The sequence below is a fragment of the Pituophis catenifer genome, unplaced genomic scaffold (genome assembly GCF_029215685.1).
Source record: "Pituophis catenifer annectens isolate HBS135680 unplaced genomic scaffold, rPitCat1.0.hap2 SCAF_3, whole genome shotgun sequence".
NCBI classification, from domain to species: domain Eukaryota; kingdom Metazoa; phylum Chordata; class Lepidosauria; order Squamata; family Colubridae; genus Pituophis; species Pituophis catenifer.
In genome coordinates, this window is record NW_027256883.1 from 153,653,917 (window position 1) to 153,680,128 (window position 26,212).

The window sequence follows — 26,212 nt, forward strand, 5'->3', positions numbered from 1 at the left end:
AAGACAAAAAGTTAGAATTTCTGTTTAAAAAGAACCATCAGGCCTCGGCATGGGCAATTCAATCAGCTTCATCAGCCTCATTTTTTAATAGAACTACCATCCTTTGGCTTCAACAGTTACAGGCAAGGGTACCCCCCAGTGAGGTTCGCCTTCATCAGGATATTAATAAAATCATTGCTGCCACTCAATTTTCGGCTGATGCAACCTTGAATTCAGCCAAATTTGCATCCAGAGCCTTAGCCTCTACAGTTTCAGCCCGCAGGATGCTCTGGCTTCGCCAATGGCCTGCTGACCTTAAGGCCAAATGGCGCTTGGCTGCAGCTCCATATTCTGCAAACAAACTATTTGGGGAATCACTTGACCCTCTTCTTGTAGAGACACGGGACAAGCGAAAAATTTTGCCCTCAACATACAAACGGGCTGAAGGAAGACCCTCTCCATATTACAGAAGGCCTTCCTTTCGTTCCTACCCCCAGGGAGGCCCCTCCAGGCAGGAATATCTTCAGGGATCCTATCGATCCTCGGACCGTCAATATTTTCGGGACAGGAGCAGACAATTCCAGCCCAAACGGTCCTTTCGGGGTTCTGGTTTCCGCCAGTCCCGCAGTCGTAAGTGACTCACTACCAAATCCTCCAGTAGGGGGTCGCCTGTCCCTCTTTGCGGACAGGTGGGAAAGGTCATCTTCAGACCTTTGGGTTCTTTCAGTTGTGAAATTCGGCCTCCCCCTGGAATTTCTCTCCAGGCCTCCAACCCGCTTTCTTCAATGTCCAACTTCCAAGAGCAAATCCAGACGTCAATTAATGAACCAAGCAGTTCAGCACCTACTACAGATTCACGCCATAGAGGAGGTCCCCCACGATCAATGGAAACAGGGGTATTATTCCATCCTGTTCGTAGTTCCAAAGCGGTCAGGGGGGTGGAGAGCCATTCTGGACTTAAAAAATCTCAACTCATACATAGTGTATCGCAGATTCAAAATGTGTTCACTAACCTCTATTCTTCAAGGGATTCGTCCCAACGATTTTCTAGTTTCCATAGACCTCATGGAGGCTTATCTTCACATTCCCATCCTGCCAAAGCATCGACAGTATCTCCGATTCAGCTATGCAGGAAAGCATTTTCAATACCGGGCTCTTCCCTTCGGACTGGCATCTGCACCAAGGGTCTTCACAAAGGTCCTGGCGGTGGTGGCGGCTCACCTGAGACAACAACCGGTAAGGATCCAGGCTTACCTGGACGATATTCTGATTCAGGCTCACTCTCAAGAGCAAGCCTTACACGACCTACACCTCACGATTCAAACCCTGAACGACCATGGGTTCTTGGTCAACTACAAAAAAAGTCAGTTAGTGCCAGTCACCAGGATCACACATCTTGGCGCCATCATAGACGCAGCCCAGGGGACCGTCTACCTAACCTTGGAACGACGGTCAGACATCAGGGACCTAGTAGCTCTCATTCGCAGAACTCCATCAGTTCCATTGGCCACTCTATCCAAGCTCTTAGGCAAGATGGTCTCCTGCGTCCAGATCGTCCCATGGGCACACCTTCACGCTCGCCACTTGCAGTGGTTCCTGCTTCCTTTTCAAAAGAAACGCCAAGCTCACACCATGTCAACAGTCAAAGTTCCACTCTCAGTCAGGCGGTCGCTAGGTTGGTGGACATCGCCTTCTCTCGACAAGGGGTGTCTCTTCATGAATCACGACCGACTTGTACTCACTACAGACGCCAGCCTTCACGGATGGGGGGCTCATCTTGCATCACACGTGGCTCAGGGCCGTTGGTCTGCATCAGACCTCGCCAACTCTATCAACTGGCTGGAGCTGAAGGCCATTCGTCTCGCTCTCACGCACTTTCACCGGTTCGTGCAACACCGTCATGTTCTGGTGTTGACAGACAATATAGCGGCGAAGGCACATGTCAACCGTCAAGGGGGCACCCACTCAAAGCGCCTCATGGAGGAATCATTTCGCCTGGGCAAGTGGGCAGAACAACACCTCCTCTCCATCAGAGCGGACCACATTGCGGGGTCGGAAAACACACAGGCGGATTTCCTGAGCAGGACAGAGGTGGACAACAGCGAGTGGCAGATTCATCCCGACATATTTCATCAGATTTGCAACAGGTTCGGCATCCCAGCCATAGATCTCTTCGCCACACACCTGAACAATCAGCTTCCTCGCTTCTTCTCGAGGTTCCCGACGCCAGGGGCGGAAGGGGTCAACGCTCTCCGTCTCACCTGGCCGCCGGGTCTTCACTATGCCTTTCCACCGCTGCCTCTGATTCCGGCCCTGATTCGGAAGGTCATCGCCGACAGAGCAGAAATTATCCTCGTGGCTCCCCACTGGCCACGCCGTCCGTGGTTCGCAGACCTGGTCAGTCTCTCCACATTTCACCCTTGGAGAATTCCACCAGCCGAGATTGTCCTGCGTCAGGGGAACCTTCTTCATCCAGACCCTCAGTGGCTCCAACTGACTGCATGGCGCTTGAAGGGGCCCGTCTAAGGCAGGACAATTATTCAGATAGGGTGATTCACATTGTTCAAGCCTGCAGACGTAAATCCACAGTCAGACTCTACAATATCTCCTGGCTCGCCTTTTATAGGTGGTGCCGCTCCCGGCAGATAGATCCTGTTTCAGCCTCACCTGCCCAGATCTTGGAGTTCCTCAGAGATGGGTTTGACCGTGGTCTGGCCCATAGTACCCTTCGGAGACATGTGGCGGCTCTGTCTACGGCCTTGTCCAGTCCATCCGGCCGACCACTCACTCAGCACCCTGTGATAAAAAAGTTCCTGCGAGGAGCCAGGCTCTTGCGGCCCTCCTCGATTCATAGATACCCTACTTGGGATTTGCCCAAGGTCCTTAACGCTTTAACTGAGACTCCCTTTGAACCCCTCCGTACGGTTCACCTTCGCTTTCTCACCCTTAAGGTGGTTTTCCTTATAGCCATAACTTCAGCCCGTCGCATTTCGGAGCTGGCAGCCCTCTCAGTTAGGGAGGATCTCTGTGTTTTCCGGCCGGACACAGTTATTTTGAGATTGGACCCTTCCTTTATTCCCAAGGTTAATTCCCCCTTTCACAGGGCCCAAGAGGTTATTTTGCCCAATTTCTGTCCCCGGCCCTCTCATGCCTTGGAACGAAGGTGGCATACCTTAGATGTACGGAGGGCCCTAAAGATTTATATCAAAAGGACTGCTCCCTTCAGGAAGTCAGAGGCTTTGTTTGTTTCCTTTTTGCCAGGCTCCCTAGGGCTCAAAGTCTCTTCTGCCACAATTGGTAGATGGATCAGGGCTTGCATCGCCTCGGCATATCAGGCCCAGGCGATTCCTGTTCCCAATAGCATTACTGCCCACTCCACTAGGAGTGCTGCTACCTCAGCAGCTTGGGCGACTCAGGCCTCCCTTGAGGAGGTATGTAGGGCAGCCACCTGGTCTACCCCCTCGCCATTTATTCGTCATTACAAGATAGATACCTTTGCTTCTGCTGAAGCGTCATTTGGCAGGAGGGTTTTGCAGCAGGTGCATCGTGCGAGGGTCTCTCCAGGCCCTTCGACATCCCGCCCTTGAGACAGCCAAATCTTTGGTATGTCCCTCATCTGGACAATGTCACACCCTCATCAAGGAAATTGGGCATTGGTCTTACCTTAAATGCCAGATTTCTTGAGGGGGGTGACATTGTCCAGCCCCCCCCTCTGTCTCAGTGCCTGTACAGTTTATTGTTCTTGTTCAGTAGTTTTTTTCCAGTTGTCCCGTTGGACCGATTTACTTCCTCCTGATAACGGTGGTTCCTGTTGGAGATACTTCTGGTGGCCTTCCTTCGTCAAAACTGAGCATGAAAGGGGCGGAGCAAGGGGAGTGGTCAAAAATTATGACTCAGCCAGCATCAGATCCGACTGATACAACCCTCATCATCTGGACAATGTCACCCCCCTCAAGAAATCTGGCATTTAAGGTAAGACCAATGCCCATTTTCCATAAATCTGTACATAATTTTAGTGTCTTATTAAACTAATGTGTAATAGGAAATTTGATTTGAAGCAAATTGCAGAATTTTGTAGAGAACTCTCATTGTTTGCTTGTTGAAAAATGGCCCCATCAATAATGCCCAGTTTTGCAGAATATCCCAAGTGAAATGTTGTAACCTATATAAAAGTATTTAATGGCTAAATGTTATTCCAAAAATATTGAAGCAATTTTAATAAGTTTCATATGTATATAACTTTTCTACAAGATTGATAGCATCTATGTTCTGTGTAAATCAGTATTTTTCAAACTTGGCAACTTTAAGATGTATGGAGTTCAACTCCTAGAATTCTTCAGCCAGCATGAATTCTGCGCATTGAAGTCCACTCATCTTAAAATTGCCAAGTTGGAAAAAAAACTGATATAAACTACCTCTCTTAATCTGTATCTGAGCACCAGTTCTAACCAATTTAGGACTGTCAATGCCAACTCGGGATAGCTACAATTTTCTTCAGGAGATTTCTTCAAGGGTATCCAGTTCCTGCTACTGTCTGCGTAATCTCTTTGCTTTATATATTTTTCTTTATCAACCAAGCTTTTTCCATACCCAGTACAGTATTAAATATATATCTATTGCGAATTGGTCTTAAATGTTTGATTTCCAAATCCATCAGTAATAGAACCTGAGTCACTATGATTGTTGTTTATCAGCGTTAGTACCATCACTTTTAGTTTCTGTCAATAGCCAAGATCTTATCAAGGAATTTGAGAGTTGGGACTCTATGCTTATCAATACTGGACAAGAAATAAAAACTATTCCAAAATGTACTTTTCCATTTGTCACCTCCACTCTACATCCCATTTCTTTACTCTGTGTTTCAGATTTGAAAAGCTAGCTCAGCATTGTAAAAAGGATCTGGAGATCTTACAGCTCGCACAGAAGCAAGGGTTAGATCCTCCAAGCCATCACTTTGAAGAAAGAACCTTTAAAATTGTAAGGTAGGGATAAAATTGTAAGATAGGGATAACCAAGGGCTAAACTTCAGCAGTAATAAGATTGCAAAGCTCTTGTTCCTGTACCTTGATGAATTTTATGAATCCCTTCTGAAAAATGTGGGAGTAAACAGTCTAGAATTCTATGGCCTTCTGTATTGATATTTCTAAACCTTAAAGCTACATTTTTAAATATATACATTTCAGAGCAGAATGAAGCATTAGAAGAAATTATGTAGCTGTCAGCTAAATCCATGTTGAGTCCAAATTTTCTCCTCTTGACAATCTCCCTGCAATTCTGTTTTATGTGCCCATAGCATGTTATATGATTTTCCCCATAATTGGGATTTCAACATCTCTGTTACATTTGGTTTGGAAAACTTAAGATAAAGAAGAAAATGGAGTCATTCATATATTCTTTTAACTTGCCTTGTAGAATATTTTCAGAACTCAGTAGCACAGAAATGCATCTAATCATTGTTAGAGGAATCAATCTACCAGCTCCAGCAGGTAATTCACAGCCAACATGTAATTTGGGGGAACCTTTTTCCTTTAAGTTTGTCCCACTTGTTTTTAAATCTCTGAATTTCATGTTCAAGAACAGCTAACTCTGCAGAATGCTTCTTGCCACCTTTATATTCCTATATAAAAGTCAGCTTTAGGGAACTGAAGGGCTTTCAGATAATATGGTGGGTCAGGAAAGAAAAGAAATAAATAAAAAGTGGGATTCTTCTGTATTGACTTCATTTCATGATAACAAGCTTAAAGAAAGTTGAATATTAAGATGATGAATATTAAACTATTCCTGCTTGGGTGACTTCTAAATTCCCTTGTGCGATTGAAGAGCTATAGTAATACCTAAATTCTGAAATCCCTGTTCAAACTCCCCCCACCTTCAAAAATGATTTTCCAGGGGTTGGGTTTGATCTAATTATTGCAATGGGATTACTTTGACAAGAAAATATTAAAAGTACAAACACAAGTGCAGTGTCTTAAATTGGGCTGCATTGAATTACAACATCTGAAAACTACTAAAGTGGATCAGAGCCAGCAACTGCAAATGTAGCTCATAGTTATTGCTTCTAGCAGTAACTTTATAGATGTTGATCTCATGTCATCTGTAAAGGTTGAGCGCCTTAAAATTGGCAAAGTACTTGGATCTAACAAGCAAGCATCCTGATAATCCACTAATTATTGTTTTCTGTGGAATGGCTGTTGCCATGAAGAAGCTTATACTATATACTCAACTGGTTTATTCTTTTTACCCAGGAGTGACGCCTAATGATTTGGATGCCGTTGTGAAATTTGAATTTCATTATCCTAATACAGTAAGTATACAAACTTACAATCAAGGCCTCTGTTAGCCTCTTGAGTATTTATTACATGCCAAATCTAGGAATTGTTTTTTAATGTTATTTTTTTCTGGGTATTCAAACATACAAACTCTGGAGAGTGAATATAAATAGTAAATACAGATTCATACTTTTCTCCTCCACAGCCTGATTGACGGGATAATGCTGATGAGCATAGCAGTAGCACTTAGATTTATATACTGCTTCATAGTGTTTTGCAGCCCTCTCTTAAGTGGTTTAGAGAGTCAGCATGTTGCCCCCAACAATCTGGGTCCTCATTTTACCCACCTCGGAAGGATGGAAGGCTGAGTCAACCTTGAGCCTGGTGAGATTCAATCTGCCAAACCTGCTAGCAATCGGCAGTCAGCAGAAATCAGCCTGCAACTGGACTTTCTTGGTTTTTCCTTGAAAATGGTTTGCTTCTCATCCAAGAAGCTTCTTCTGAAGATGCTTCTTGTATGAGGAGAGAAATGTTTTCAAGGGAAAAAAACAAACCAAGGAAGTCCAGAGTTGCCTTTTGAAAAGCACCTTTGGGACATATCCAGATTACAGAAGAAAAGCAGGAGAATACTGAGTAAGATTTGGGAAAAGAGAAGCAATTTTCATCATCAGTGGGGAACTTGAGAAAAGAAACAATGCTGGAAATAAGAAAGATTACTCGTGGTGAAAAGAAAGCAAGAAAGGAGGTTATAGGATGTAGCCAAATAAGAAAAAGAAAAAAAGACAATAGGGTAATAAGCCAAGTGATGCTGTCAGGAAACTTTCTCAGAAGCCAGAGATTGTGGGGGCCTGGAGAGGGAAGGAAGACTTAGTGATATGAATTCTAGGACCTCTCAGAAGGCAGAACTTGCAATTTTGCCTCTGAGTGGGAAGCACTTCTCCAGTTAGAACTGGTATACATTTGGCAGGACATTCAGTCAGTCAGTCATATTCATTCATTCATTCATTCATTCATTCATTCATTCATTCATTCATTCATTTGACTGGTTTGCTGTCCATCTTGTCTATATAACTGAAGACTTATCAATGTCCCTCAGTTGATGTGGGCTTTCATGTGCTGTGGGCTGGGTTATTTACCAGAATGTCTGTTTGAAATTATTCATATACATTCTAAAAGATCTAGAAGAGTGGGCATACCCCAGATTCTTTCTATCTACAAATAACAACCCAACAACCATATATTTCATGGTTGATATACAATCACTTCATCCTGCTAGAATATTCCATGCTTTCTTTTGATTTGAAATGTAAGAAAAAAATAAGGCTGCATTCTAGCTAGTGTTCAGTAGCTTCCCTCCCTTCACTGGTTTTTGGAAGCGTTTAATCAGTCCTGGACTATGAGACACTCTTCTCAATTCACAGGTCACTATTTTTAGCCTCTTCAATGAATTATAGACATTTTACTTGCGCCACTGTGGTTCATTTTTCCAGAATAAAAACATACAAAACCTTACAAATCTATCATGCTGAGGTACGGGTTAGTTTAGTTGCTTCTTAAATAAATATTTTTACTTGTATTTCTTTTTTTCCCAAAACCAGGAACAAGCTCAGAAAAGCAAAACATCAGTGGTTAAAAATACCAACTGTCCAGGTGTGTGCAATGGGTTTTCTTTTACATTTGATGAGAAGCAGAGCCTTCTAATGAATGGTTATTTCAGAACCAGGTGAAAGGGATAATTCTGTTTTACCGTCAGCTCTGTTAACCGAATATTGTTGACTGCAGCCTTTCCTAACCTGGCATCCCTTCCAGAGGTTTTCATTTTAAAAATCTGAGCCAAGACCTGTTGATGTCAGAAGCAAAGCTTAAATGAAATCCTTTTAACTGGAGATCATTTAGCCTTAGGCTTGAGATCTTGTACTGGTTATAGGACTTTAGCAGGTGTTCTATGATTCTTACAGCTATTTAGCATAAATCTTATAGCCTAGAATCGCCTTAATAAGATGGGTGGCATAGAAGTCTAATAATAAATAAATCCTATAGCATGTCTTTTAAAAAATTGCTTAGATTTATAAAGATCAAAGTGATGTCACTCCGCTTGTATTTCAGATGTTTAGATGTTTATGGAATAACATTAAGCTAAAAAATAAGGTAAAATTAAGGTACAGTCCAGAAGCTCAGGGGATCCCAGGTTATACAAATTGTGATAACTTTGATTCCTTAAGCAATCATTTTTCTGCATAGGCAACATGGCACTTTCATTGGGTCATACATGAAAATATAAACGTGAAAATACCAGCTTTTGCAAGGATTCCTGAAATGGATTCCTTGTTTAACCTGGGAACTGCCTGTGGAAATATGATATTGTTTAAGTTGCAGAACTAAACTAAACTCATAGTCATGCCGTGCAAAGTGGCAAAATATCTGTTTCTTTTGGACCACTGGCTACATGTTCTGCTGGAGATCTGAATGATTCCAGAACCTTTTAACTGTTCCAGGTATTTTATTTTCTGCAACTTTCTTTAAACTTGTAGAATATAATCAGCTATTCAAGTTGACCATTAATCGCAATCACAGAGGTTTTCGAAGAGCAATTCAAACCAAAGGAATCAAATTTGAGATTTTTCACAAAGGGTAAGTGTTCATGTTCAGGGGAGGGCAAATCAGTTAGTTGTATGAAACAGAACCAAAACGTTCTGTTTGAAAAAAAGGGGGAAATATTCTGTGACTATTGACTTTTGGAAGTTCTGCTGTGTGTCAAGGAAAACAGGCAGAGAATAATCTTTATGGTATAGTTAACCAAGAGTGGACAGTTAAATGGGTGGAATATACAGTTAATAACATGAAAAGAACTAAGGTACTTGACATTGTTCTGAAAGGAATCCATCCCAACAAGCCAAGTTGTAAAATGTTTCCACCAAGTCCCAGCCCCTACCTCTGTGTATGTGTGAAAGAGAGAAAGAGAATGTGAATGAGGGGGGGGGGAGCGGGGGGGGGGAGGGAAAGGGAAAGGACCGCTCCTGTCTATTTCTCCTAACCCATTTGGCAGTAAGCTGTGTGTAAGCATAAAACATGCAGTTGGTCAGCTTTCTTCTAGTTACCTGTATTTTATAGCCATATTTGAATCCAAAGAAATTAATGAACCAAAGATTGTCATTTCATGTCCTGAATGGGTATAGAATGTTGTTGCTGCTTCCCACCCCAGTTGTTATGGGAGCTTAATTCTGGTTTTGATTATTTCCTTTCCCCAGGTCCTTTTTCAGGAGTGACAAGCAAGTGGGAGCAGCACATTTGAAACTTGACAAATTGGAATCTGAATGTGAAATTAGAGAGATCGTTGAGGTACAGTGCCAAGCTTTTTGAACAGAACTATATTAAAATGGTATTTTCTTTGTATCATTTTGTATTCTGAAGATATTCTATAAAATGGGATTTTTATCCTTGGCAGTTCATTGATAACGTTTTTCCTCATTCCCTTACATTCTTTGCCTATATGCTGATTCCAAAATAGTTGGAGAATTTATCCATGTCTTTATGTGGACAAGAAAATCTATTGTAATTTTCAAATAATGTTTGTGTTGAGTGGTTTGGTACAAGAATGAAAGAATTATGTGCTAACCAACATAGTTCACTTTACTTAATCACATCCTCATCTGCATATTTCTGTGCAAACTAAATGCAGAAGTTGACTAGAAAATCAAATCACAATCCATACTGTATATAGAATTGGACATCTTAATGTGATACATTAGTAGATATTTTGCTGTTTCCAAATAAGATTTCTGATATAGTTGTTCATTAATCTGTAAAATGCTTTAGTGTGTTCAAAGCCACTTCAATAATCTTGGAATTTTGTTGTTTTGTTTCAATTATGTCTTTTCTGTCTTAAGGTTTTGGACAGTAGGAAGCCTACTGGAGGCAAACTAGAAGTAAAAGTAAGACTTAGGGAGCCACTTACTGGGCAAGATCTTCAGACAATTACAGAAAACTGGCTAGTCCTTGAACACTAATTCTGCTCAAGGTAGAAGTGTTTATCTTTTCTCTGTAACCCTATAGGTGGAAAAAATGATTTCAGTCCAGTCTTTTATTTGGAATAAGTGTTTTTCATATGCAGATCTGTAACTTCACTTTTTTTATTTAAAAATACTTTTAGCTTGTATGTTTTTATCATTTCACTACTACTAAACTCTAAAAAACACACCCAAGTAAATTATTCAAGTGGATCACTGCTATCCAACATCAAGCAGTGATAATGCAGTCAGATATATTGTTAGAGATACATGTAAGGAAGTAATTAAAATTTCCCACTACAAATAATTTTTATGGAATTGCGTTTGAATTGTATGGTGGAAAGTCAGCTATTTTTATTTACAGTCATAGGATGTTTCTTTATTATTCTCTTATTTATAAAACTATGCTGACTTTTTCTTCCCTGCACCCACAGATCCAGGAATGCTAAAAGCTGCAGAATGGACTTTACATGGAGTTTCTGCAAGCACCAAAGATGTTCAGTGAATGCACTACTAAACATAACATCTTTATTTTCATAACTATCATATAGTATGAGTTGGTAAGCTTTGTAAGTCTACTACTAGGAATGAAGGTACTGATACACAAAGAGACTGACCTATTTTAACCTTTCTTGAGGCTAAAATTGTTGGTAATACATAAATGGTACTTGTTAATGTGACTGCTGACTTGAGCAAACAAAGGACATGTTGGTAAGTGTGGAGAAAAAAGTTTAATAAATAGCAGTATAATTAAGATACGATGCAGCTCCAGTGTTATATAACCTGCAATTAAGATGTGTTTCCGACCCATGGAATAAATGGATAGTCTTGTTTACTGAAGTGTAGGTTAAGCAGCTGTGATTGTATCTCTTTAAATTGCCTGCAATGAAGATATTAAGTTACTGTACATCTCTTCATATATGCATCCATGTTGCTCAAGTGTGACTAGAGCACAAAACTTTTCAAAGGGGAGCCTGTATCAAATGTGAGATAGTTAATAGTTCCTTTTTAAATTCTCATTTGTATTCCTTTTGCTCTTCTGTCAACCGAGGCGGGAGTAAAACTGTTTACTGTTTAATATCAAGATTTTGATCTTGCTTCAGCAAATACAGTAGATACAGAACAATTGGACTGAAAGTGCAAGACAATTGTTGCCTGCCCCCTAAATAGAACAAGCAACTAGGGATCCAAATTATCTTTCTTTTTCTCCAGTTTCATGGCTTCCAGCAAGGGAGTTGCAGAGGATTTCCACAATATGTGTGTGATTTCATACATACACTTAAGTCTGCCATGCAGCCAGCATTCATTTCTGTCTTAAGTCAGTGGAGACAATGCAGCATTCTGTTGTAATTTTAATAAATTTAATATACAAAACTACATGTTGAAAATAAAAATATAATATGCAGTCTTTGCAGTGTTAACTGAATTTTAAAAGTACATTTTTTTTTCTTTAAACAAGTACTCGGTTCTTAACAATATGATAATCTTAAAGTCATTTAAAGGCTGTGGTTGAAGCAAACCAGTCAATAGAATTTTGCACAAACATAGCCCAAACAAATGATTTTCTGCAGAGGGATGAAAAGTTCAACCTTTCTCCATTTGTCAATAACTTTAATGCAAAGCTAAGTTACTGAAAAGCTTGCTTCTATGGTGAAACTGGGATGCAGCTGATAAAGTAAGAATCTACAGCAGTTGTAAAGAGCAATTGTATTAACTTTGGCAATTCAGCCTGTAAAACAATGCTATTGCAGAGGAGAGAAAGCTTATAAGGAACTTGAGTTTATGTGCAAGGAAAAGAAAGAACAAGAAACTTAAAATTGCTTTCCAAGACCCTTGTTTTGCACATGATTTTACAGGTGCTCATTAATGTCTGTCCAATACCCTCTTGTGTGGCTATACATTGAACCACATATATAGGTTTAGCATGACCTATTTATGGGGCTAACCTTTAATTGTTAGAAGATTCATTTTCTGTCCTTCAGTTCGAGGCTTTGATCTAATTCCCTTGTCATCTTTTCTGCTAGTTGCAGTTTAGCATCAGCTGTGTTATTTTTTTTACAAATTTAAGGATGCAGAGGCAATTCATTCTAAAATGAAATCTACACATGTTCATGTATATGGCTATCTACAGAGAAAAATTAGTTATAGCTGCCACTGTTTTCCATACTTGAATTGCAATATAAATTTGCTAGTCCATTGTCTAATCTTCATTTAGTAAAGGTCAGTCTTTTATCTCCTTGCACATGGATGATAGCTACTCATTTGGATAGCACTGTCCAAATGATATCTGAATTTATTTTCTCAATCTTTTGACAACTTTCTGCTTGTTACTGTTTTCTCAGGAAATGTAGTGTTAACAGGAAAATGCTCACATTCTCTTGCTGACTGTCACTGCCAGCTTGATATGTTTTCGCAAGAAGGTTCAACCTGCTTGTCTGCTCAGAGTTCAGTTCCAGTGAGGCAAGGTGCAAGCTTTCTAACTTGCAGCTAAAGCAAATCATGGAACAGTAGGCAAACTTGCTAGAATTCTCAGAGGATAGCTTTATATAGTGGTGCTACTATAAAGTGCAAGTTAATGCTATGGACTGTTTAAGTAGAATACACACCTATCAAACAAAATTAAGAAGTGTGTTCCTTTAAAAGAAGATCAGCTGAAAAGAACAGCAATTTCATGTAGTTGCTCATTTAAGACTGAAGAAACCTGCCAAAGGCATAAGACTTACTAAAGTGCAGAAAAGAAAAGAAAACTCTTACAGCAGATTTGCCAATTTCATTCTTAAATGAGACAAAAAAAAGAAAAAGGTAAAGCACATAAAATGCAAGCTTAATTTACATACAATTTTTGGAAAGATTTCTGCTTTGGGCAGATGTAAAAGGTATCTTCCTGATCTGTGTCTTTCTTTCTGAACCTCTCTGAAGAATAGCCCAGCATGTCCTGGAGGTACGCTGACCAATAAAGTGGTCACAATAATGTAAACAATATATTTTAAATGTCTAGAGAAATTAACCATAAACAGCAGTAGAATGAGGTCAGAATGGAGGTCTTGATTGTTTCTCCATAATAAGTTTATCTACAAAAATTACATGTTGACACATGTCTTTTCCTTATTCCCCAAGTGGTCTCTGCATTCTTTTGAGCATCAAAATACATGACTGCAATTGCCTTAAAACATGACCATTACTGGTTTCTATTTCTATTCATAACAGATGTGTGTTAGCTGCAAAGATAGCATAGCCATTTTTTGTAACATAGAAGCTGCCCTGATCCTGTTTGTTGACAAATGCATAGACAATTCAGAATTATGGAACAACTGTTCTCACCCACCCACCCCACCCAACCCCTCACAATAGTGTTAACTAAAAGCTTAATTTTCCAGTTTTAAAGTGCAAATGATTCAGATACAACTGCTGCTGGAACAGGTCTGAAAGAAAATGAAGTCCTTTTATGAGATGTTTTCCAGTATATAAAAAATAAGCTCCATTATGACTGGGCCCTCGCTCAGCTGGCATGCCCCTCCATGAATCACTGGAACTAAGGCACTGTCCAGATCATTCATGTACTGAACAGGCAGCGGCTGGCCATTGCTCCCAGCCTGGTAGCCAACCTAAAAAGAAAGAAAATAACATGCTTTTGAGTGGGTAGGACAAGAGCATCAAGAAACCTTATTTATTTCTCAATATTTAGAGATCAACCCAATCCTACAGGCTTTAGGTAGTTTATAGGTTAAGAAACAAGTGAAAGCAAAATAAAAATAAAATAGTTGCATAGATATTTATTGGGGGGGGATGATTTTACTTATTGTCTGAAGCATCAGAATTTGGTCAGGAATAGTGAGCCTTTAGAAGAGATGTTCAAATTATAATACTGTATCAAAAATAAACTTTAGCTGAGTTTCCAGAAATTTAATATTGTAGGCAAATGAAACTAAAGCATATCAATATTGAAAATGTGGGCTCTAAAGTGATAGCACTACCAAAAGAGATATACATCAAATAAAGAGGGAATAAAGAGTGTAGAAAAGCTGATGACATAGTTTCCTGTAGGCATCCTTGACTTATGACCACATTGGGACCGGAATTTCTGTCATTGAGCAGTGCAATTATGCGAGTCATTTAACAAGCGCGATCATTGCAAAAAAGATTGACAAAAGGGATAGCTAAATTAGTCATATTTTTACTTAGTGGTTAAGTCAATCATTGAGGTCATTAAATGAATCACACAGTCATTAAGTGAATCCAGCGTCCTTCATTGATTTTGCCAAAAGCCAGCTGCAAAGGTCACAAATGCCAATCACATGACCCTAGGACACTGCAATTGTCACAAAATCGTGCAGGTTGCCAAATGTCCTAATACAATCACATGACTGCAGGGACACTGTGACAATCATAAGTGTGAGAACCAATTTTAAGTCACTTTTTCCATCACTACTGAAACTTTGAATATTCTCTAAACAAACAATCATGTCAAAAACTACCTGTAAGTATTATAGACAAAAATTATTTCAGAAAGAGGCCTCAAAATTATGCATATCATGAATACAACATAATTAGAGGTGGAGTTACTAATATGGATATATACTCTAATTAAAGGCACTGGTCAACTTCAAAGGGAGTTGGAATTGACACTGCACTGTATGCATTACTCATTATGGTGTCAAGCATCATATTAATATTTCTGTTATTCATTATAGGAATCATACTTTTATCATATTTCTGTGAAAGTCTGAAAAATGGTGCCACTGTTTTAAAGAATCCACTCATTAATGTGGGCCATAAACCAAAAGCAGTCAGAAGCCTAAAAAATTCAAGCTACTTTAATAAACATCAGAGAATTTTGGCATTTGTCCAAGGTCCAAAACTCTTCAGAAGCATTCTTAAAATATGTACAATTTTATTACTGATACTAGATCAATTCAGATTCTACATTATCTTTTGGTCCTGATCTTACAGTCTGCCTCATCCCTTTCCTCTAGCAAGGAACCTCCAGCGGATCCTATTCATTAAACAAATAGCAAAAATTCTTTTATTCATGTGCTCATACCAAATCAGCAGAAAGAATTTCCTCCAGAATTGTTACTTACTTGATCAGTATCGAGTGTAACTCGTAGACCCAGCTTGGTCATTCCATCTTCTTTCAGCAGCTTCAGGTGTGGGCATAAGGCCAGGCAGAAAGCCTTAGCCACATTCTCAGTCAGTCTGCTATGATCTGCTGGGTCACTCAGACCGTTATGTTGGTCATCATTTTCCAAAAAGAAAACCTTAGCAAAAAAAGAAGTGTTCCATATGTCAGCCCCAATAAATATAATTTTTTTTTATAATGCAGCATTACAACACTAGTTGTATATCGGAGTATATCGCTGTATATCAGTGATTGCACGACTTCTGTTGATGCCATATGCTAAATAAACAACAGCAATTTGGCAACTGAAAAACATTGACAATTTTTTAAAAATAATTCAGTTAATGGCAAGTGCAGTCTAAGAAATGAAATAAAGAGGACAGAGTAAATATGAGGCATCATGTAGTAAAATAAGATGACTCAAATGTCTTAATGTCCGAATAAAATCATTCTACTTATTTTTCTATAGACATTGTGGCACATCAAGATAGCTTTCACAATGATAAATGAAAGCTTGCTTTTAAAAATAATTACATTTCTGTTCAAAGCATCTGTTCATACCATTAGTATTATGGAAGAAAAGAAATTAGAAGATAAACATGTCTTTAAAAGTGACCTTAATAAAGTTTTATAGCTGTAGTTATGATACACAAGTGTGTCTGCAGCCATTCCAAACCACACACAAATCATTTCTCATAAATAAATATTAAGGAATTTCTTCACATTCAACTGTAGAATAATTGGTGGATTATGATGCAAATTCTGCTCTATTTCTGATATCAAAGGAAGGGATTTTTCCATATAAGTATCTTTGTAAAATGTATTAATTTATTGTTGCAATTATGTACTATCTTTTTCTCTTCAAAGCTTAAGGCAGCATACATGGGGATATATCCTGATAATTATATGAAGCAGATTAAGCTGATAGAGTCTACCTCACAATCAACCAATGAGCTGTGGTGGCACAGTGGTTAGAATGCAATTCTGTAGACTACAATCATTGCTCACTCCAGGAGTTTGACTGGCTCAAGGGTGATTCAGCCTTCCATCCTTCCAAGGTCGATAAAATGAGGACCCAGATGGTTGGGGGCAATATGCTGGCTCTGTAAACCGCTTAGAGAGGACTGTAAAGCGGTATATAAATCTAAGAGCTATTGCTACTGCTATCACGTAAGGACTTGAATGTGCATCTTCCAGGTCAAGTCCAACATATTAACTACAACACTGCACTGGGGCTCATATATATGAGTTATGATCACATAATAGTAAAGATTCTAGCTGTTACATACAAAGCAATGTGATTTCCTCACCTCTGTCCACCTAATGACCTTCCCATTTGCTTTATATTCTGATCCATGGAATATCTTCACACTTATTATAGACTCCATAGATTTCCCATCAATAGGACTTACAACACTAGAATGTGGAAGGAAGAGACAGCTCTATTAGCAGTAGGACTTAATACATTGCTTTAAGTCCTGTCTTCATATGCTTAAGTAATTATCAATGCTGGTCCAATTTAAAAAACAATGTAAAACACTAGGTCTCTAGCAAGATAAATTAATATAAAAGAATAATGAAGCGTAATGAAATAGGAGCAGTTAAAACATGCTACATATTTATCTGAAGTATCACCAGACGGTTTTTACGTGAAACAACTTTCGTCCAAGCACCCATTTCTGGTCATGCAAATGTGGTCTTAAAGTGCTTAAACATATATTATAGAAGCGCCAAAAACCATCCACACAACTGTTAAAAGCATGGTTGTATCTCTGCTGTATATGAGAAATTCTCTGAGAGAATCTTTAACAACGTCTTGGCTATTCTAGTTTAAACCCTCCCTCCCCCAACACACACATATACACACAAAATATATGTACTATAGATTAGTAAATGAAGCTACTGGCTTTGAATGTAGGCTTTAAACATGGACAGTATATGAAATGTCATATAAGAGACATTATCTAAGTTAATCTAAATATTCCAATGAGCATAATAAATAATAATAATAATAATAATTTTATTTCTATACCGCCCTTCTCCCGAAGGACTCAGGGCGGTGTACAGCCTATTTAAAAACACAGACAAAACAATGATATAAAATTTAAAATAATTAAATAAATGGCTCAAATTTAAAACCCCAATAAATTTAAATACCCCAATTTAAAACTATTGTATTGATAGTCCGGCCTGGCGGAACAACAGGGTCTTCAATGCGCAGCGAAACACCCGGAGGTCAGATATCTTACGAATTTCCGGGGGCAGTTCATTCCACAGGGCTGGGGCTCCCACAGAGAAGGCCCTCCCCCTGGGCGTCGCCAGCCGACATAACTTGGCTGATGGCACCCTGAGGAGACCCTCTCTGTGGGAACGAACTGGTCGGTGGGAGGCTATTGGTGGCAGAAGACGGTCTCGGAGGTACCCGGGTCCTATGCCATGGAGCGCTTTAAAGGTGGTAACCAACACCTTGAATTGCACCCGGAAGACCACCGGGAGCCAGTGCAGCTCGCGCAGGAGGGGTGTCACATGGGCATAACAGGTTGCGCCCATAACCACCCGCGCGGCCGCATTCTGGACCAGTTGGAGCCTCCGAGTGCTCTTCAAGGGGAGCCCCATGTAGAGAGCATTACAATAGTCCAACCGGGAAGTAACAAGGGCATGAGTGACCGTGCGCAGGGTGTCCCGATCCAGAAAGGGCTGCAACTGGCGAATCAGGCGAACCTGATAAAAGGCCCCCCTGGCCACGGCCGTCATATGCTCTTCTAAAGACAGCCGCGCGTCCAGGAGGACACCCAGATTGCGAGCCCTCTCCGTGGGGGGCAAAGATTCACCCCCAATAGTCAGCGATGGCACCTGCTGACTATATCGGGGCGCCAGAAGCCACAGCCACTCGGTCTTGGAGGGGTTGAGTCTGAGCCTGTTCCTCCCCATCCAGACCCGCACGGCCTCCAGGCAGCGAGACATCACATCAAGGGCATCGTTGGGGTGGTCTGGGGTGGAGATGTACAGCTGAGTATCATCAGCGTACAGATGACACTTCACCCCAAAACCACGGATGATCTCACCCAGCAGCTTCACATAAATGTTGAACAGAAGAGGCGAGAGGACCGACCCTTGTGGCACTCCCCATGCGAGACGCCTCGAGGTCGACCTCTGCCCCCCTGCCAACACGAACTGCGAGCGGTCGGAGAGGAAGGAGGAGAACCACCGCAGAATGGTGCCCCCTATTCCTAACCCTCTCAACCACCGCAGCATGATACCATGGTCGATGGTATCAAAAGCCGCTGAGAGATCTAATAGGACTAGGACAGAGGAACAACCCCTGTCCCGAGCCCTCCAGAGATCATCCACCAACGCGACCAATGCCGTTTCTGTGCTGTACCCCTGCCTGAAGCCCGACTGGTACGGGTCTAGATAGATAGCTTCATCCAGGTGCCGGGGAAGTTGTCGTGCCACCACGCTCTCAACAACCTTCGCCACAAAACGAAGGTTGGAGACTGGACGATAGTTGGCTAATTCAGCCGGGTCCAGGGAAGGCTTCTTGAGGAGGGGCCTCACTACCGCCTCTTTCAAGGCAGCAGGAAAGGCACCCTCACCCAGAGAAGCACCTATAATCCCCTGGAGCCAGCCTCGTGTAACCTCCCGGGAGGCCAGTACCAACCAGGAGGGACACGGGTCCAATAAACACGTGGCGGCACTAATCTTACCCAGAACCCTGTCCACATCCTCGGGAGTCACAGGATCAAACTCCTCCCAGATAACATTCTCAAGACCTGCCCCGGTCTCCTCCCGTGGACTCATCCAATCGGAGTCCAAGCCATCCCGAATCCAAGCGACTTTATCGTGCAGGAATTGCACAAAATCCTCAGCACAACCCTGCAAGGGATCTTCCCGCACTCCCCCCCGAAGAAGGGAGTGGGTCACCCTAAACAGGGCGGCTGGGCGGTTCTCTGCAGATGCGATAAGAGCGGAAAATGGTTAGATTTTGCCGCTTTTATCGCCACTAGGTAGGTCTTGATATAAGACCTCACCTGTGTCCGGTCGGAATCGGATTGACTAGTCCTCCAAATGCTCTCTAGGCGTCTTTTCCGACGCTTCATCTCTCTCAGCTCCTCAGAGAACCAAGGAGCTAATTGAGATCGGCATCGGGTCAGAGGTCGCAAAGGCATGACGCGGTCCAAAGCTCCAGCGGCGGCACTCTCCCAGGCGGCCACCAGCTCTTCAGTCGAGTCATGTGTTAGAGTCTCAGGAAACGGCCCAAGCTCCGTCAGGAAACTTTCGGGATCCATCAGGCGCCTGGGACGGAACCATCTGGTCGGTTCCGTCTCCCTGCGGTGGGGGCAGGCGGTAGGAAAGTCTAGTTGAAGGAGTGAATGATCTGTCCATGACAAGGGTTTAATATCTAGGTCCCCTCTACCAAGATCATTCAACCACTGACCAGAGATAAAAATCAGGTCCAGAGTGTGTCCCCCTATGTGAGTGGGGCCTTGAACTAACTGGGTCAGGTCCAAGGCGGTCATGGAAGCCATGAACTCCCGAGCCACCTCTGACGCCTCACCTGCGGATGGGAGGTTGAAATCCCCCATGACAATAAGTCTGGGGGTATCAACCGCCACCCCGGCAATGACGTCGAGTAGCTCGGGCAGGGTCGCTGCCACGTGGCAGGGAGCCAGGTACGTAGTCAGCAAACCCATCTGCACCGCACGGCCCCACTTCACACAAAGGGACTCACATCCGGCTATCTGAGGAACAGTGGTCTCCCTCGGACAAAGACTCTCCCTAATGATCACCGCCACTCCCCCACCCCTCCCCTGGGCCCTTGGCTGATGAAATGCACGGAAACCTGGCGGGCACATCTCTACGAGGGGGACCCCCCCCTCTTGGCCCAACCAGGTCTCCGTAATACCTGCCAGGTCTGCACCCCCCTCCAAAATAAGATCACAGATGAGGGGGGCCTTATTAACCACCGACCTGGCATTACATAACATCAGCCGCGGACCCTGGGCCTGAGGCTCTACACAACCCAGGACACGAGTCACGCATTGGGGGCCGGAGTGCGCAATCGCTCGGAGACAGCGCGTGCGCACCCCCGACACTTGATATGACCCCCTGCGCCCGTCGTACCTGCCCCTCCCACTCATGATTTCAATTACACAGCCCTTTCTATCGTCCCCCTGCCCCCCAGTTAAATTTCCTTTCACGACCCCTCTGCTGCAGCTAACCAACCCATCATCCCGCACAGTCGGGATAGAGCATGCCCTATCAGGAAACACAACTCCTCTGGCTGGGTAAAAAAACAAAACAAAAACAGGTTAGTACACACTATTCAGACATTCCTACTGTCCAATTTATTTCTCCTTTTGGCTATGCAGGAAGTAGCATTATGTACAGGCAGATTCCTGTTGGTTCACATGATAATTATAACTCAGCATTATATGTGAAGCAATTCAATAAAACCAAATAAAACAAAAAGTTGTTAAGGTACCCTTTGTTGAAGTTTTTATCATCATCCACCCACTGAATATGCACATGTTCTTGAGGTTCTTCAGCATCCATTTTTCCACAAGAAATTGTAAAGTCTTTCATCTCCCTCAGAGCTTGCCTCAGGGAGTCCATATTTTCAGCTGTTATCTGTACCATCACACCATCTACATATTAAAAAATATAAGCACTTAACAAAATTCCACCAATATATTGTTGGAATGGCATGTAAAGTATGAAAAAGGAGAGCCTAATATCCTGACTTTCACAAATGTCATGTAGTACCGTGTTTCCCCTAAAATAAGACCCTGTTTTATATTTTTTTGAACCCTGAAATAAGCGCTTGGCCTTATTGCCATGTGCTCAAAAGCCCGATTGGGTTTATTATCAGGGAATGTCTTATTTTGGGGGAAACAGGGTATATTATACAGATGGAGAACCAGTTTGGCATGGTGGTTAAGGTATCAGGCTAGAAAGCGGGACCTCAGGTGTTGAATTTGCGTAAAAAACATTAAAGAACATTAAAAATTAAGAACAATAAATAGGCTATATTAATTTCTATTATTACCTGAATCTACTCTTAAGCTTTATATTCATCTTTAAAGAAATGGCAGATTTGGTAAAGTAAGAATAATGCAGAATTTTAAAATATATTTAATCCTTCATTAAGCAATTGTTTGTCTAAAATCAATCTTTTTTATAGAGTAAGACTTTGATTTTAGACAAATAATTGCTTAATATATCTTTTATATTAAAATATCTTTTATAGAGTCATCAGTGATCATTTACATCTATTTTTGTGAACCTGAAATAGTATCCATGCCTCTAATATAGTACTATACACTTTGACAAGAATTTGAAAGCTGAACTGGATTAGACTCTAGAAAAACATCATTCTACAGGGGTGGTTAAAAAAAATAGTGTGTAATCTGTAAACCTTTATCATTGTGCAATTGTTAATTGTTATTGGCTTGCTTTTTTATGAAACCTGTTTTGCAAAGCAGTTTACTTATACTTTTATAAATAAACAAATAAAAGACAGAAATCTTACCTTCTACAATACTGGACTTTGCAAGATAGCCTGAAGATGATTTTAAAGCTCCACTAAATACAAAGAAGCTGGCTCCAGTCACTGCAACAATGAGACAGAGTAAAATGTAAATATAAAACGTCCATTTAATTTAATACCAAAACAATGAACAATCCAAACAAAAAATAAATTATGCAACTACTATGTTTAAACAAAAATATAAACTACATATTTTAGGCAAACGGAAATGTTATGGGAAATTTGAGAGTTAAAGGATACTTGATCACAATTAATTCATTTTACATTCTGTTTTGCAAGATCTACATTTATTATTGTGTTCTCCACTCCATACCGAAAGGTTTTTGTAGTGTTGAAGAACTTACTAGTTTGGGTCATGAACCCACATGCAAAAATTTGCTCAGAGAAAGACTACAAAAAAATAATACACAAACTTAAAAATTCTATTAGAGAAAGACAGCACAAGTCTTATTCTGGCAAGTTTAACAAATGATCCTTAATGATGCTTTAATTTTAAGACAACAGGAAACAAACAGAATTAGTGTAGTACCAAAATTCAACAAACGTAAAGTCCAATGCCAAAATTCCAACATCAAGAAATAATTGAAGTCTGATGACTGATTTAAGAACCTGCAAATTTTGCCTTTGTATTTCATATACTTACGAAAATAAAGATCAATAGCAGCTTTTAAAACTAAAGGAAATAATTCAAGAAATCAGCATTTATATAGAAAACATTGTCAACAACTCTCACCCTTCCTTGGTTGATTATGAATACTGATGGCCTGAGTCTGATAGTTGCCATCATCATTCTGCACACAAACCAGATGGGAGTCTGCTCTCTCATTGAAGCATGCACCACCTGCTAAAACATGCTCATTGGATTTGTTCATGGCTTTCATCATCTGCAACAAACGCCCAAAATAGAGCATCTGCCATTAATGTGTAATATGGGCTGTGATTTCAAGACAAACATTTTAATACTTTGGACAATATCTCCCTAGGATTATTCCTTGAGGACAACATATACAGTATTGAATTATTATAAATCCTTTAGAATTTTTCATAATCTTGATCTACAAAGTTCTATAATGTGATCAGAGCTTCATCTAAATACTATTGAATGCTGGTTAAACAAACAACATCCAAATCCCTGACCCACATCTTCCCCTTTGATGAATAACCTGAGCCACATTCATTTTCTTCGTTGGATAAAGTATATGAATAGAAGATAATCAGCTCTCTTACAAAGGATGAATTGGTTAAATGTTCCAATCAGATGGCTATCCGATGCGAGACACCGAATGAGAAGTCTCACAATTAGAGTTTACTCTTCATGAAATAGGTTTGTGGAAGTGAATCATTGATTAAAAGAGATTTCTGCAAACTTCAAAAAGTGTCATCAGTGCTCACAAGGTCGAAATGGCAGTAGTATCACCGCCAGAGGCTTTGCCCTTTCTTGATCCATATTCAAGCAACAAAACACTGCTTTCTAACAATAGAACATCATACCAACCATAATGCATGGTGATGAAAATAAAATTGCTAGTAATCAAGAGAAACAATGGAGTCTAGATTGTATCTGCAATTTCTACAGAATATGACTTTATCTTATCCATTGATAAGATAAAGTTTAAATACATGTGAGTCATACAGAAATGCTACAATCTTAAATGCATGAGTAAATTTACACTAAAATGTAATGTCCAGGCACAAGAAATTTCACACTTTGGAATGATTGACCTTAACCAATTTGAAATACTATAGCATGAACTGAAGTGAATAATTCATGCAATATAACCCACAAATACCAATGACTTGAAGCAGCAAAGAATAATACTGTAGGTCTAACTACCTCCAAGCTGAGCTAATGTGTAAAACTGATCAATAGGCATGGAAAACATTTGGCTGAAATTGTTGTGGCAAAAAAGATGCCACTATTCACTAATTCTAAGCTTCACGTACTTTCCCCCACACAAATATAGTGAATGGTGGTTCAATGTGTGACATGACATGGCAATTTGTTTAAACAGAGCTTAAATATTCAGATTACATTAAGGGATACAGTAATATGGGATTATAGATAAACAGTAAACAGTTCACAAATTTAATTCATCATTGGAAACCCTTCGCAAAATTATGTCAAAGGTAATGCTAAATTATTTTTAGATATTTTTCTCCAACCGTCTTTAAAACACAAATAATATTAATTATTTGGTAGTATATTTATCAGGTAAATTAATTAAAAAAGGATTTACTTATAAAGCATAGTAAAATAAGTCATTTTTTAAAACAAGCACTTAGACAGTAATATCAATAAGAATCTCATTTAATAAAACTATCTTTGTAGTGGATTTCAAAACTGAGTGTATTCTATCTATGCCACATACCTCATTATATCTGTTACTGGGAATTTTTATGCTTGTTTTCCTGACTTCCATATCAACCACTAAGCCTTGGACAACTGGTAATGTATACTGGTAATTCCTGAAGTCCTGGCACACAAAGAATAACCAAAGTCATGATAGCTACTGATCATAATTAAACTTTTAAGTTTTCATATATTTTGAATTGATACAGAAATATTTTAATAACATGCTGCATTAATTTCTATTGTAATAACTACCATCTTATTATTCTGTAAAGAATAGCAAAGCATACAGTTGATTTCAGAGGCAATATGAAAAATCAAAGATATATAAATGATAACAAGTAGTTTCCAGTGAGATACTTTCTTAAATGACAACTGTACAACAGAATTAAATTAAAATATTGACCTGATGAGTGAAACAAGATGCCTCTTGCTTAGTTGATAGTAGGAAGATAGTACCCATATGACTAGCTATTATCTCCCGCCCAACCTTCCTTCCAAAATTCTTGCTTCCGGAAGACTGAGAATACACTATTTGTTTAGCATAAATGCACTTACAGTATATTATTTTGGTTCCAGAAAGCAACAGTTTTATTTAGGCAACATACCTATATCTTCTGAATTTAGAAATACCATTAAAAATCTCTTCGTTTATTTACATCTCTACATGAGTGTATCTAATATGAGCAGTATATCTATAGCTAAATGAAAATACAATTCAAATCTTAAGATATGTTTAAGGTCACATATTTAGTAATATATACACAAATAAAAGAAAAATCCCGTAATCTAATTCTGGAACTTCGTGTATGTAATTGTGTATGTAAATGAGAATACCAAAACATACACAGTTTCTTTATTAAATATGACAGAGCAAATGAAAAACAAATCCTTGTAATTATTACTTACCGCAAGAAGATTCATAATTGTGTGACCAGTCTCACCAAACAATGGCTTACGAAATCTGACACTGAAAAGTGGACATGGATACACTAAAAAGAAACCCCAAAAAATTCAGATTTATTTTCTGAAATGTTTACTTAAACAGTTTTGTATATGTTGCTACAAAAGTAGATAAAGGTAAAGGTAAAGGTAAAGGTTCCCCTCACACATATGTGCTAGTCGTTCCCGACTCTAGGAGGCAGTGCTCATCTGTTTCAAAGCCGAAGAGCCAGCACTGTCTGAAAACGTCTCCGTAGTCATGTGGCTGCCATGACTACAGAGTTAGTTGGCATGATTAAACACCAAAGGCGCATGGAACACTGTTACCTTCCCACCAAAGATGGTCCCTATTTTTCTACTTGCATTTTTTATGTGATTTCGAACTGCTAGATTGGCAGAAGTTGGGACAAGTAATGAGAGCTCACCCCATTATGCAGCACTACAGATTCGAACTGCTGAACTGCCGACATTTCAACTGACAGGCTCAGCATCTTAGCCAGAACCAGTGTCCCCCTTTACCTATATTATCACATGTAAATAGGCAACTGGAATCTTTATATCATTTTAGTGCCCCATTAATCAAGAACTTTTATTAAAACAAATGTGCCTTGTGCTGAGTTAAAACACCAAAGGTACATTGGGTTAAAATATCAGTTTTTTCCAGCAGAACTTGCTATGTATTTATTTACACAGAGCAACTGCAAATAAGTACCAGTCTTTCTATCGATATTTAATAATTTAGTTGACTTAAATTTCATTTGCCTCTTCAATAAGTACACATACAAAAGAAACACTGAGCGAAGGCCTATATTCCCTATATTCATTAAGAAATATGCTACTAATATAGTTGATTCTATAACTGAATTTGCCTTGTTGTAATTCTTATGTGTAATAAATAAATAATAAATAAATAATAAATGTGTAATAAGGACACAAAGAAAAAACATGCAATATTATTTATTTAAAAACTTAAAAAGATTTTTATTGAAATAATAA

The 26,212-nt window shown here is 39.9% G+C and overlaps 2 protein-coding genes across 4 annotated transcripts in view; one reads left to right on the forward strand and one right to left on the reverse strand.

Annotated features, from left to right (window-relative positions):
• Nucleotides 1–11,681, forward strand: part of CC2D1B (coiled-coil and C2 domain containing 1B) — a 35,959-nt gene extending 24,278 nt beyond the window's left edge. For 2 of the 3 annotated variants that reach the window (XM_070941341.1, XM_070941342.1), the window contains exons 18-25: nt 4,845–4,961; nt 5,392–5,465; nt 6,225–6,283; nt 7,847–7,898; nt 8,780–8,879; nt 9,497–9,587; nt 10,136–10,266; nt 10,690–11,681. In XM_070941341.1, the coding sequence (XP_070797442.1) occupies nt 4,845–4,961; nt 5,392–5,465; nt 6,225–6,283; nt 7,847–7,898; nt 8,780–8,879; nt 9,497–9,587; nt 10,136–10,255 (613 nt within the window). In that variant the 3' untranslated portion in view covers nt 10,256–10,266; nt 10,690–11,681. Of the gene's footprint in view, nt 1–4,844; nt 4,962–5,391; nt 5,466–6,224; nt 6,284–7,846; nt 7,899–8,779; nt 8,880–9,496; nt 9,588–10,135; nt 10,267–10,689 lie in introns of those variants that run through there. The other variant, XR_011600248.1, reaches the window with a different exon arrangement.
• The window catches only part of ZFYVE9 (zinc finger FYVE-type containing 9), a 56,702-nt gene continuing 42,090 nt past the window's right edge, over nt 11,601–26,212 (reverse strand). The window contains exons 12-19 of the mRNA XM_070941340.1: nt 25,184–25,266; nt 24,294–24,398; nt 22,658–22,808; nt 21,907–21,987; nt 20,860–21,022; nt 16,685–16,790; nt 15,337–15,513; nt 11,601–13,860 (exon numbers count right to left, since the gene is read on the reverse strand). Of these exons, the coding sequence (XP_070797441.1) occupies nt 13,699–13,860; nt 15,337–15,513; nt 16,685–16,790; nt 20,860–21,022; nt 21,907–21,987; nt 22,658–22,808; nt 24,294–24,398; nt 25,184–25,266 (1,028 nt within the window). The 3' untranslated portion in view covers nt 11,601–13,698. The remainder of the gene's footprint in view (nt 13,861–15,336; nt 15,514–16,684; nt 16,791–20,859; nt 21,023–21,906; nt 21,988–22,657; nt 22,809–24,293; nt 24,399–25,183; nt 25,267–26,212) is intronic.